This window comes from Pteronotus mesoamericanus, unplaced genomic scaffold, assembly GCF_021234165.1.
Source record: "Pteronotus mesoamericanus isolate MK-2021 breed Mesoamerican mustached bat unplaced genomic scaffold, CSHL_Meso_final contig_73, whole genome shotgun sequence".
In the NCBI taxonomy this organism is placed as follows: domain Eukaryota; kingdom Metazoa; phylum Chordata; class Mammalia; order Chiroptera; family Mormoopidae; genus Pteronotus; species Pteronotus mesoamericanus.
Genome location: NW_026555245.1, coordinates 24084733 through 24098861, shown reverse-complemented (window position 1 = coordinate 24098861; position 14129 = coordinate 24084733). Strand labels below are relative to the sequence as shown.

At 39.0% G+C, this 14129-nt stretch overlaps 1 protein-coding gene across 16 annotated transcripts in view; it reads left to right on the top strand.

The window, feature by feature from the left end:
- PTPRD (protein tyrosine phosphatase receptor type D) overlaps window positions 1-14129 on the top strand; it is a 512308-nt gene that overhangs the window by 347280 nt on the left and 150899 nt on the right. For 6 of the 16 annotated variants that reach the window (XM_054583147.1, XM_054583146.1, XM_054583145.1 and 3 more), the window contains 3 exons: window positions 575-1162; window positions 1600-1697; window positions 2551-2810. In XM_054583147.1, coding sequence (XP_054439122.1) covers window positions 575-1162; window positions 1600-1697; window positions 2551-2810 — 946 coding nt within the window. Of the gene's footprint in view, window positions 1-574; window positions 1163-1596; window positions 1698-2550; window positions 2811-14129 lie in introns of all 16 variants that reach the window. The other 10 variants (XM_054583135.1, XM_054583140.1, XM_054583134.1 and 7 more) reach the window with 3 other exon arrangements.

Genomic DNA, 14129 nt, shown 5'->3' with positions numbered 1-14129 from the left:
GACCCAGATAGACCTGAGTTTATATTATACCTTTCTCACTTATTACACATCTGACCTTGCACAGTGGCCTATCCCTCTGGGTTTTACTTTCTTATTATAGAAAATGATGATAACTAATCAGAGCATGTAGTCAGGAGAAAGGAATGTAAATCAAATGAGATACTACATGTAATACTCTTAGCACAGTGCCTGGTACATTACATGCAACCAATAATTACATACGTTATACTTGTTACTATTAGCTGTATCTCATTGGCTGATTTTTACTCATTCAGTTCTCTGTGGCATGAACCTTTATGTATGAAACTCTGAAGTGTGAAGATGTTAAAATATTCCCCTAAATTATTATTTTAATAATTCCGATTTTGTGTTCATTATCAAACTCCAGTAATTGACCTTACCTTAACAGAGTAGAAGAAGGAACATACTGCCACAAAGATGCACAGATCAAGCATTAGCCTTTTTTTTTTATAAAGAAATGGGAATGTCTGTGGAGTGGTACTTCCAATCAGCAGTCATTGAAATGTGAGCATCCATGTAAGATGGTCTTACCGCTGCATCCTGTGTGCTTCAGTTCCAGGGAAACCCCGGCTTCTGATTAGCCACACTCAGATGAATACTGCTCTCATTCAGTGGCATCCCCCTGTGGACACATTTGGACCTCTTCAGGGCTACCGTCTAAAATTTGGCCGGAAGGATATGGAGCCGCTCACTACTCTTGAGTTCTCTGAAAAAGAAGATCACTTCACAGCTACAGACATCCACAAAGGAGCATCCTATATCTTCAGGCTCTCAGCCAGAAACAAAGTGGGCTTCGGAGAGGAGATGGTGAAGGAGATTTCTGTTCCAGAAGAAGTCCCAACTGGATTCCCTCAAAGCCTCCACTCAGAAGGCACCACGTCCACCTCCGTCCAGTTGTCTTGGCAACCACCTGTCCTGGCAGAGAGAAACGGCATTATCACCAAGTATACCCTTCTGTATAGGGATATCAACATCCCTCTTCTTCCAATGGAGCAGCTTATTATTCCAGCTGACACCACTATGACACTCAGTGGCTTAAAACCAGATACCACATATGATGTAAAAGTACGTGCTCACACGAGCAAAGGGCCCGGGCCATATAGTCCCAGTGTCCAGTTCAGGACACTGCCTGTGGATCAAGGTAGGATTTGTCTGCTTATGGCCTTCCTCCTTTAAAGGAATATCGGTCTTTGGAAATCAATATTTTGAAGCTATAAATAACTGATCGACCCATTCATATTGATAGGTTCAGCAAAAGCAAAAAGGTAAAGTATATGAAACTTAATATGTTTTGGATGCATTAGATTTCAGTTATAGAATGCCAAGCAAGTCTGGTTGACAGCACCCCAATGTCCTCAGGTAAGGAAAATATAATATAGTTGACTGAATGGAGAGAAAGGAGAGATCTTTATGAAAATGATGTATTTAAATGAATGCTCGGAACAGGTAGGCAAATCACACTTCTCTCTCTGGTCAAAGCAGAAAGCATCTAGCTTAAACTCTATGGTCCGTGGTGTAAAAGGACAGGTCATGGTCTTTAGGAGTAGTTTAAATACACTGTTTTTCCTTTTCCAGCAGTGTTTGCAAAAAATTTTCATGTCAAAGCAGTAATGAAGACTTCAGTGCTACTGTCTTGGGAGATTCCAGAGAATTATAATTCTGCCATGCCTTTCAAAGTAAGTTGTTTTCTGACGTGTAAGAAGTCACAGGTAAAAGTGTAGGGGAGGGGCAGCTCAACTGCGTAAGTTGCCTACCAAGCCTGCAGGCTGCTCTGATTGTGGCACACGTATTTGCTAGTCTCGTTTGTGGCTTTCACATAATAGATTGAGCCTGGCACTTCGGCAGTGTGACCTTTCCACTCTGAAGAGGAGGCAGGAGCTCCAACACGGTGCTGGCATTACTTTGTAGGTCACTTAGTATTTCCAAGCTGAACTTTTAAGATCTAAGCTCATGTTTTTGCTTTTTCAACAGAAAATGAAACTTGTGTGGTTTCTACTTAAGTATAATGCAACAGACTTTAAAAAAATTTTTTATTGGCCTGAATTCTTTGCACATTTTAGACTCTAGTTGAGCGTTTAAACTCCGTTGAGAGGTAGTGAGAGATGCTAGCAAGAAGCACAGGTCTATGAAATAAAGAGTAGACGAACATTTTTTGAAAGTTAAATATATTTAGGGAGAGGAATGGAAACATTTAGAAAAAAGTGATATGTATAACACATTGTAAACCTGAAGCATTTCTGCACACATTCCATTTCTGCCACATACTACTGACAAGCCAAATATTGAAAAGTTATTTTGTATTTCTTTGTGTATTGTTGCTAGAGTTATAAACATTATATCATTACACGGTAAGAACTGTATGAAAAATTGATGCAATTTCTAGAATTTATGAATACTTATTGACTTAGGAATTTCTCAGAATTAGAATTGACCTGATAAGCATTTTCTATAAGCAAGTGCACATAAGTTTAGAAAATATACATTGCCTCTCTGATAACTAAATCTCTGCGTTTGATTATATTTCCCTAGATTCTCTATGATGATGGGAAAATGGTAGAAGAAGTGGACGGCCGAGCTACACAAAAGTTAATTGTCAACCTAAAGCCTGAAAAGTCATACTCATTTGTGCTGACAAATCGTGGAAACAGTGCTGGCGGGTTGCAACACAGGGTAACAGCAAAGACTGCGCCGGACGTACTACGTACCAAGCCTGCCTTCATTGGGAAGACCAACCTGGATGGCATGATTACTGTGCAACTGCCTGAAGTACCTGCAAATGAGAATATAAAGTAAGTTGACTGAAGAGTTAGCACTGAAGGAGATGGAAATGCCAGTAAGAAAACAGGAGTTAAATCTCAGTATTACAGAGTTATTAAAGAATATATTGCTGTGCACCGACTAATGATTCTTCTGCATAGGCTCAGAGTTTCGTTATTCAGTTTTTGTTACACTGTGTTCTGGCGTTCATTGTAATACAAATTCTCATTAATTTCACTCTTGAGTATTTTTTGAGTTCCAGGAAAAATGTCACTTAGAAAAGATAGAATGGCAAACAGAACATAGTCCTATATAAAGGAGTTTATGTCATAATATATAAAGTGAATAGCTGACTGACTCTAATAAGTGGCAGAATATCGTGGGGAAGTCTGACAAAGCACTATAAAGCTACAAGAACTTTGAGGAATTAGATAAGCAAAAACACTATGACACTGAAACTTTATACATGTACTCAGATAAAAATTTCAGAAGTTAAAGTTCAGAATGACATTGGAAAAAAAATATGTATTTTCAAAATTCAGGTTTTTCTTGATTAGACTGAGCACAATAAAACAGTCTATGGGCCTGCAATGGAAATCTAAATCTACTCAGTTAAGTAGTTTGTTGGTTATATATAGTTATTGGATTGTAGCCGAGAGAAGACATAGTCAGTATAATTGTTCATTGGTTATAACCAGTAGAAGAAAAAAAGTATTTTCACCGAAGTATATTAAGTATGAGTCCTGTGGTAGGCCCTGGAGAATAGAGAGGACATTATGCTGTCCTCAAAGAGCTTACCATCAAGTGGTGGATACAGAGAAATAGATGTAATAACATGTGTTAACGATAGTTATCCTGATGTTAAGAGCAGCCAAACCAGAACGGAGCGGGTCAAAGAGGTTTCTGAGTTTAATCTTGAGGGACAAATAAGAGGCATACATACATAAAATCAGAGTGAGTGATTAAATGCAAATGCCCATTAGTACAGGAAGCAAGTGATTCTGTAAGAGTGGAGCCCTGAATGCTCCTTCAAGCGTAGCAAGAGAGGAAGGCGATAGTCAATTCATGCTCAGAAGCTGGGACTATATTCTGTAGACAGTGAAAATCCATTAAAGGTTTTTATGTAGGAAAATGGCATGATGCCATTTGTATAATAACCAAGTTTCCCTTTTTCCATTTTAGGAAGTTTTTATTTAGTATCTACTATATGTTAGATGCTGTGTTCCCTGCTTGGGATAAGACTAGATCCTTTCTCATTTCTTCTATCTCACACAATCAAGTTTAGGTGAAATTTGATATGAAAGATTTGAAGGCCAAATAGAGGCATTTATACGTACAGGGGTGTGCAAAAGTAGGTTTACAGTTATGAGTACATGAAACATAGTTAATAAGCTACTGTAAAAAGCATAACCTGAATACCTTTTTCCATATGAACAATGGTAAACCTACTTTTGCCCACTGGTATACTTCGTAGACTCTTGGAGCCTTATGCACAGTGGCAAGCTGATGAAATTACTAAGACAGTTTTTAGGGAACACGGCACCTGAAGGTGTATGTTAATGGGAATTGGAGCAGCATAGAGGGAATTGTTGGGACGTTATCACCTAGTTAGGTGACATTAGGCAAGTAAAAAGATTCTGAAGATGGTGATGGTGGATCTATGCAGAGGCGCACCAGAGCAGTAGTGCACGCAGTAGGAATTAGAAGCTGTTTTAATGAAGAGATCCGTGCAGAGAAAACCTTCATACATGGCTCTGGGGTTTGAACGTGGATGTCAAAATGAGTGATGCTGCCATTTGCCCTAAAGGATAAAACAGAAAAATCAAGAGGAGATTAATGAATTTAATTTTGTCTATATTTTACATTGAGGTGTCAATGAAATATCTAATTAGAGATGTGGGCTTAAAGAAATTACTAGGATTAAGGATAGGCATTTGGGAATCATTAACAGAGCAGCAACAGTTTTATGAGGAGACAGAATCCACTGAAGACAATGAAGTGAAAGTACAAAGCAAAGGCTAACAGGAAAGATCTTGGTTCTTAGGAAGAAGGCAGCGAGTAGCGGGCATGGAGCAGAGCTTGTTAGAAGGTTAGGGGAGCTGAGTCAAGGCCTCAGTGAAGGAGTTTTTAAGAATATGGGTAGAGTAAGAAATTTTCAAAGCTCCAGAAAACTTGAAGAATAGGACTGAAAAACTCAGCTATGAAAAAGTAAAATTATAAAGAAGTAGTTTTTCATTTAGTGCCACTTGTGAAATTAGAGACTGTGATAAATTTGGCTACTTTAGACTCAGCCAAAAACCAATCTTTTCTGGAAAAACTTTCAGTTATTATTTATTTGATAAAATAATTGGAGGATTTCAACGAGATGATGGAATTTTCAAAAGATTATTACTAAACTAATTTCACTGAAAAATAAGGTCACTATTTTTGTTCACTCTTCTTTTTCTATTATTCCTAAAATTGAAAATGAGAATGAAATACTAGTGTAGTATTTATTCCAACAAAATTTAATATGAAGGTGAGGTTATATTTATCCATTGATTTGTCTAAATATTCTGGGGACATTTTTTGATCTCTCACCATAGCACCATGCAATGTTTCAGGGATTTAGTGAGAATAACACAGACGTTTTCATTGCTATTACACAACATAGTCAACTGGGGAGTTTGGACAAGTAAAAAATTAGTTGAAGTGGAGTCCTGTGATACCAAAGATTAGAGAAATAAGGAAGGCCACAGGAGGGGCTCCGAATCCCACTTTAGTAGTTGAGGGAAGGGGTTCTAGAGAAAGCAACCTATAAACTGAGGCTTAATGAATTACACGAAGTTAGCTGTTTCATGGAGTGGAGTTGGGGAGACATTGGCCTGGTAACTTAGTTAGTTAGAGCATTGACCCCATATGCCAAGGTTGTGGACGATTCCTGGTCAGGGCACATATAAGAAGCAAGGAAAGCATAAAGAAGTGGAACAACAAATTAAAATTTCTGTCTATCTGCCTTTCTCTCTCAAATTAAAGTAAGGACCGCTTATGTGATAGTGCATAAACAAAATAAAGACTAGCATTTATTTTTTGTCCATGTCTTATCCATCCACTGAGACTTTTTAGTTGTCATCCAATGAGCATATATTCTGCTCACACTCTATTCCCAGTGCTAGGACTGGGCATAGAGATGACTGAGGTAAAGCCTTACCTTACAGTGGGAGAACAAATACAGAAAATAGGTAACACGAATGTAATGAGAGAAGTACTGCCAGGTACTGTGGAATCCTAAATATGGAGTTTTAGCCCAACTTTGATATCAGGGCAAGTATCCAGAAGGAGCTAATATCTAAGCTCAGTTCGAAGGATGAAAAAGACTTAGAAGAGGTAAAATAGTTGCGAACAATGAAAGAACAGGGAAAAGATATGGACGCTAAATTCAACCCATTAAAACATGCACTGTCTGTTTAGAGAAAGAGCAGTTGAAAGATGAAAAGGGGATAGTATATTCTGTAGTAGTTTCTATTATTTTTCAAGATTTTATCTGTATTTAAAAATATTTTAGTAGATATTTACCAAATTGGCTTGGTAGAATGTGTTAGAGGTTATTGTTTCATTTTCCACCTTCTGAATCAATTGAGAATATTGGGGATTGTAGTCTATCATTTAGTATTTTTCTTTAGCTTGTTTAGATTTTCTCTCTGTTTACTTTATGTACGTCCTCCTCTTATATTTCAAGTGGGAATCATGGAAATGGGATAAGGGTTGGTAACAAAGAGAACAGATCATTACAAAACAGGGGGGGAAAGCAAGCAATTATGGAATAAACATGTGTTCAAGAAATGAATTAAGGTTCTCGAAAATGTAGCCTAGCCACTGTGGGGATAAGAAAAGAGCAAAAGGACCTGACTAGACACTTCTCCGAAGAGAACATACAGATGGCCAAAAGACATCTGAAAAGATGCTCAAAGTCACTAATAATCAGAGAAATGCAAATTAAAACCACAATGAGATATCCTGTCACACCTGTCAGAATGGCCAGCATCAATAAATCAACAAACAAGTGCTGGTGAGGATGTGGAGAAAGGGGGACCATTTTGCACTGTTGGTGGGAGTGCACATTGGTACAACCACGTGGAAACCGGTATGAAGATAACTCAAAAAATTAAAAATGCATCTGTCTTTTGACCCAGGAATCCCACTTATGAGAATATATCCAAAAAAACCCAAAACACTAATTCAAAAGAGCATATGCAGTCCTTTGTTCATTGCAGCATTATATACAATCATCAATATATGGAAGCAGCCCAAGTGTCCATCAATAGATGAGTGGATAAAATAACTATGGGACATTTATACAGTGGAATTCTACTCAGCTGTGAAAAGAAGAAAATTTTGGCCTTTGTAACAGTGTGGACTGACCTGGAGAACAGTGTGCTAAGTGAAATAAGCCAGCCAGAGAAAAATACCATATTATTTCACTCATATGTGGAATCTAGTAAACAAACTCAACTAACAAGGAGAATAGAGACAGACTCATAGATGGAGAGCAGATGACAGCTGAGGGCAGGGGAGTTGGTTAGGAGGTGGAGGGTTTGAGCAAAACGAAAAAGGACTTGTGGGCATGGACAAGTGTGGTGATTGCTGGAGAGAGGGGAGTATATGGGGACTAAATGGTAATGGAAGAAAATACAATCACGATTAAACAAAAATATGTAAAAGAAGAAAAGAGCAAAAAACTAAGTTAGAAAAGTACTTGAGTAGGAAGAGTATCAGAATCACAGGAAATGAAAAAGCAAATTTCCAGTTAGGAAACAACAACAAAAAACCTAGATGATTTATCTTTGGGCAAGTTACCCATCCTTTTTTCCAGGTTGGTTCCTGTGGTATGATCAGAAATTACAAGAATCTGTTTACCATGTCATACCGCTGGCAGTAATTGGCGAGGATAGAAATTAAAGAGGAATGTAGCTTTTTGTTTGTTATTTTATGGATGGAATGAGGGGAGGAAACAATTGATTCCAGAGCTGTGGTGTGGGTTGCTAACTTTTATTTAGGTAAAAGCTATCTAGAAAAATGCTTCCAATTTGTTTTCTAGTAAAATGCAATTTTGGTGATTGAAGGGCTGTTTTGTTCATTAACAGAAACCATGCTTTTCTCATTTCCAGCCACGCTACTTGGGAGACCCTGATCACTACCCCAACTCCTCACCAGTTAGAAAGGAATTTGTCTCTCGTAAATGTAATGCAGACACAGCTCCTTGCTTCTGTGTTCGTCCACTCCTGGTTTTTGTGTGGAGAAACAGAGGTGCACCCTCAGGGAAAGGCTCTATTTCTCATGAAACAACAGGCTCTGGTACCAGCAATTTTGTAGCACTTCAGCCTGTTTGATTATTTCTAGGAGGCAGAGTGCTGGCGAGAAAATCTAGCAAGCCCACAGTTTCTCAGGAGTGAGCTGTGGCCACAGAACTTTCGTGGCTTAGTTGAGTGAGATTTCGCTCTGGGTGGTAGGAAAAAAAATGTACCACACAGATTGTTCTAAGAGAAAAAGCTTCCAGAAGATACCCAATATAAATTAATTTTACAGTAACCATTTTATATTTATTAAAAATAGAAATGAAGAAGAGTATTTTATGAAATTTTAAATTTCTTTGGTCTTACTAATTTTGATTTCAGTTTCTCTACTTTCTCTTCTTTTAAAAAAGATATTCTTGGAAGCATGGCTTGCTCAATTGCTTTATAAAGTTTGTGCCACCACTATTAGCAGTTCAGTGAATATTATCTAATGTTTAAATATTATCTGTTTAATGTTTAATGAGCAATAATTCATCACAGGTTGTCAGTTGAAGTGGTAAAGCTTGAATTTGCATAGTGCTTTTACACTATACTGAAGGTACTACAAAGTAAGCCTCACAATAGCCCTGTGAAGTTGGCATCCTTCTCCCCATTTACAGGTGAGTTAAGTGATGCCCAGAGAGATTAAGTAGCCTGCCCAAGATCATATAGTTGATGCTATTGACAGTTAACAGTGACAAAGGCCCTACTAGGTGCTGTTCAGGAGGGTATTGCACACAGTAATTGATGTAATCTTCACAAGAAGGTGCTTTTCACTATAAAGCTGAGAAAATGTGGAGATGAACTAACCTGCCCTGGCAACGTAGTAGCAGAACCAGAAAGGCAAGATTTGAACACATACAGCCTGGCTCCAGAGCCCGCATGTTGATCCATGACCATAGAATTCATTGGCCAGGCAAGGGCATTTTTCTCTAGGACAGCTGCTAGACCATCAGGAACTCCACAACAAGTAGGCATCGACAGGACTGGCCCGGACAAACCTTAGTACCAAGAGTAAGCAGGCACATCCACACGGCCACCAATCATGGAAACGTATGAACATCATGGAGCAATCAAGTCAGCAATTTGCCCTGAGAATTTAGATGAGAGGTGAAGGGACAATTTTCCCACAGGTCAGCATTATCACCTGCACTTTACAAATGAGGAAAAGGAAGCTTACGATAGTTAACTCGTCTGACAACACGTAGCTAAGAAGGCCAGAAACCTTAATTTAAACATAGAAACCAGAAGGAGCATTCAACTTGCTTTGGCTTTTCTATGGTAAATTAGTTTTATTTAAACAATATATACTCAAGTGACTGTAGCAAAAAAAAAAAAAAAATCAAAACTTATGAAAGGAATGAAATTCCTCATTAAACTCTGAAACGGATTTTGAACTCCCAGTTAAATAATGAGTTTGAGAATGTTAATACAGACTGCTAATACAAAAAGCCTGGCTGAATTTGAAGTGGGACTGCCGCAAAGACCAGAGCTCGCCTTCCCATATAATTATATGAAGCTGGGACCCTGGATAATAACATATTAAATAAAATTAGTAAAACTTTACTTAATATAATTAAAATTCTGAAGGTTAGATTTAACTTACCTAATTAAATGTAATATACTGGGAAAACACAGCTTACTTTATAAGTAGTCAGGGGCTTTCTAGATATATTTATTCTGAAGTTATTTATTTGCCTTATTAGTTTAAAAGTTAAAGTCTATGTTGAAAAGGGTATTTTGAGCCTAAATTTGAGTCAAACAAGCAAAGCAGAGTGTAAAGTTTAACCTTACCCATGAATCTGATCTAGTTTCAGAAGCAATTTCTTTTTTGTCATTTGAAACAAGTTTTTTTTTTTTTTAAGATCATATGATTTGGTCAGAGACTAGTCTACAGGGGTGTAAACTCAATAGTGAGACAGAGAACCAATCCAGATACATGACTATGGAATGAGACTGAAGTGGTGATGGTTGAGACGCTGAGAGATGAGAACACTAGACACAGGGTTCGGAGGTAGTAGGACTTGGTAGTGGGTTGGGTGTGAGAAAAGGAGAGATTAAATGCAGATTTATTTTGGAGGCTTTTTTTAAATTTCAATCACAATAAATTTGAGGTCCTTTTGTGAAATAGAGGAATGAAGTTAGAACTGCATAAACCTGTAGAGTTCAGAGGAGCATGCTGGGCTGAAGATAGGAATCTGAGCATCATTTGCATGTAGGTAATAACGGATGCTCTCAGGGGAAATGAGAACGCCTAGGAGGAGAAGGAGTGAAGAGAAGTCCTTGGCCAGAGCCTTGAGGAACTCTGTCATTGAATAACGGGGCAGCAGATAATAAATCCTGCTGAGGAAATAAGGTTAACCTGGTGAGGAATATGACTAGAAAACCAGGAGAGTTGGATACAGAGAAAAAAGACTGAGGGGTTCTTACCCCTCAGTCAGATTCTGCTAACAGATCAAGAAAGAAGAGGGTCAAAAACTCTCATTTTGGCGTAACATTCCTGAGGTCACTGAGCACTGTGGGGAGGGCAGTGCGGTGGGCTGATGGGGCAGGAGCCAGAGCATAGTCAGCCAGGAAGGTGAAGAAATGGAGAACGGCAAGAGCACACGGCTTTTCTCAGGATTTGGGCACTGAGGGGTAGGAAAGAGAGTGATGACTGGAGTGGGATGTGGTTTGCTGTACTTTTTTTAATGGCAGATACTTATGTAAGGTTGAGAGCCAAGGTGGAGGATCCAAGGTGGAGAAAGAAGCTGAGATTATGAGAGAGGAGGGGTATGGTGTATGGTAATCTTCCCGAGAGTGAAATGATGGAACCAATAGAGCCAGCTCTTCCACTGCTCCACAAGGAAAGATGATGGTTGTGTACACACCTAGGTAGGCTTGTATTGGGCTGCCCAAAAACTTCGTTTCTTTTTTCCATGCAGTGGCTCTAGTGGTGCTTCATTTTCTTTAACTTCATTAGAAACAATTTTGTTAGATTGTATTGTGAGGAGCTATTATTCCGTGGGCATTTGAAAACATCAGAATTGGTGAGTTTTTGTGCAGCCATTTTATTATTGAAGATGGAAGACAATGCACAACATTTTGGCATATTATGCTTTATTATTTCAAGAAAGGTAAAAGTACAACTAACATGCACAAAAAAGATTTGTGCAGTATATGGAGAAGGTACTGTGAATGATCAAACATGTCAGAAGTGGTTTGTGAAGTTTCCTGGTACTGTTGACATTTTAGCTAAATAATTCGTTGCTGTGGGGCTGCCTTACACACTGGAAGACGTGTAGCAGCACCCCTGGCCTCTGCCCACTAGAAGCCAATAGCAGGGGACAGCTGACATACTCCAATTATCCAAGTCAATAAAGTTATTGGTGAAAATGAAAAATATGTATTTTATTTTATGGAAAAAACTAAATGGACTTTACAGCCAACCCAATAGATTGCTACATAGGAGTTAAGGGAATTCTTGTCTGAATGTTTTCATTTTCTCTCTGTGTAAGTGATAAGGCCATCTTCTAGGTGGGGAGGTTAGGAGGTTCAAGGTATGAGGCCAGGGGAGAAAGTTTGAAAATGTTAGTATGTGAAACGGAAGGACTAGGTAGCCAAAGAAGTTGTGGTCGATTGGCAGGCAGTTTTGAAGGCGTACTTGAGTTTGCCGATCGTGAATGTATGACATCATTCTGCCCTGTGTATTATTTCTTAGCCTGTGTTCAGCTCCTTGGCTTCAGGCGCAGAGAAAGACAATGGCGGATTTCGGCTGTGGTAGAGTGGAGGTTGTTGACTTTGGAAAGGCAGAATTCAAGGATCTCAGAGTCCTGGTGGTTCATGGGCCAGTCCTACAAAAGAAACCCCAAACCCTAACTCTGAGGTTCATGGGAATAAACCAGCACCACGCGAGACTGAGAGGGAAGCAGTATCCGTGGAGGAAAAGTAGGTTTCAGGAAAGGCAACCACACAGATGTTTACAAAGTCATAGTTTCAGGGAACACAGTTGAAATGTATGAGTTTAGACCCAGGCAAGACATTCTAACACATGGAGTTCCAAACTCCCAGCACCCCATTTCTTTCAGTGGACGAGAGCGGCTTTGAAGCAGGCTCCACTGTGACTGTTCTAGATGAACCCTTTAGAGATCAGTGGAGATCATATCCAACCACACAATTAATTGCTCAGGGGGAGACTCTCTAATTTTTTTCCCAGCTGCAAGTAATGTGGTTTCTTGGAGAGTGCTGCAGAAGAAAGAACGGACTCTTTTTTCATGTACAAGAATGGTAACCTCAGGTATGAAAGCAGAAAGAAAAGTTAATAAGATTCATCAACTTAACCTTGATTTGCAAGATTGTAAATGAGGACAATGGGAGCTCTGTGACAGGTGCATTATCATTACTTTAGGCAAAGAGAACCTGTCCTGACTTTGTGCAATTGGTGGGAGAAGCAAGAGGTTCCCTGACAAGTGTGTTTATCAAGTACATCTGCAGTGCTATTTTGCACGCTCAGTTGCATTCCTGTCATTCTTCGCCATGCTCATTTAACATGATGGACTTGTTTGGCAAACTCTTCAGGTGGTGGGAGGACAGGGAGAGGAGGAGGCTTACTCTGAATTATAAAATTAAAAGTACTAGCACCTCTCGTACACTTCAACCGTTTATTCTCCTCATGCTCCTCGACCATCACGATCATTCGTAGGAAAGAAAATGAATGGTTAAGTGGTGTGATCCTGTGAGTCTTGATCAGTTGCTCAGAGCACCATGAAGAGAGGAGTCTCGTGTAGGCATCTGGTTTGACTTGAATTCTTGATTAGGGAGGGAAAATGAGTTTGTCGAGTTCTTTAAGCTCCGTCGCAGGGAACTTCTCTGTGTCCTGCTGAGTAAGGTAGTTGAGAGGCATCTCTCTCTCCTTGATGGTCAGAACTAGCCAGTAGCAGGTGGCATTCGTTCAGTGCTATATGCATACCCTGTGCTAAGTGCTTTGTGTTAATTTGCTTTATTTTCCCCAAATAGCAGTCTGGTATTTCTTACTTTCATCTTTCAGAATATACAGCTGAGATTCGGGGATGTTAAATGATCAGCCCAAGACCACATAGCACAGTAGTGGCAGAGCCTGAATTCTGGGCTAGATATACCTCCAGATGCCACATTCTTCGCAAGAACACTCTAGAGTCATAATGTCCAACAAATACAATGAGAGCCACAGCAAAATTTTTAATGTACTAGCCACTATAGTAGAAGTCAAAGAAAGGTGAAGTTAATTTTAAGAACATTGTATTTATCCCAGCATATCATCATTTTAACATATGATTGCTATTAAAATTTTTACTGAGATATTTTACATTCATTTTCCACACTAAGTCTTTGAAATCCAGTGTCTTTTGTATTGACAGCAAATCTCAGTTTAGGCTAGCCACATTTCAGGCTCTCCATGGCCACAGTAGGCTACTGGTTATCACACTGGACATTACAGTTCTAAACTCTGTTTACAGATACAGTTCTTTATCATAGAGCGTTTGCTAAGTTTATTACAGGTTTTGCTTTGAGATGAGTAGGAAGAGGACTTCCTGTGTGTCCTGCTGGTCTCTGATGCTATGTTAGTGCCCACCTTGCCACCCCTTCCCTGTGTGGCAGCCTTCTCTTCTGAAAGTTTGTGAGTGTGGATGTGTGCATGTATGTACATGTTTATTTTCAAAATAAATAGCTACAAACTTTATAGAGCACTTAATAAGTACTTGGTTATACAGAGGGAAAAAAAGAACAACAACAAAAAAAGGAGCCAGTCTATTGCTAAGATTAAAATATACTTAGGTTTGTATCCCTTTAATACCTGTTTTAACTGAGGCAATCTTTCTGGAATTAATCTTTCTGGATTTGTCTGTTTGTTATCTGTTCTTACAGGATTTTTGAGGGGGGAAAATGAAATTATACCTTTACTATAATACCTGTGAAGTAGGAAGTGATTAATATATTAGCCATTATTGTGCACTTATGTGCAAAGGCCTTGTATAATTGCTACCAAAGGTGGGTATTAGCATACCCACGAGTACAAGAGCA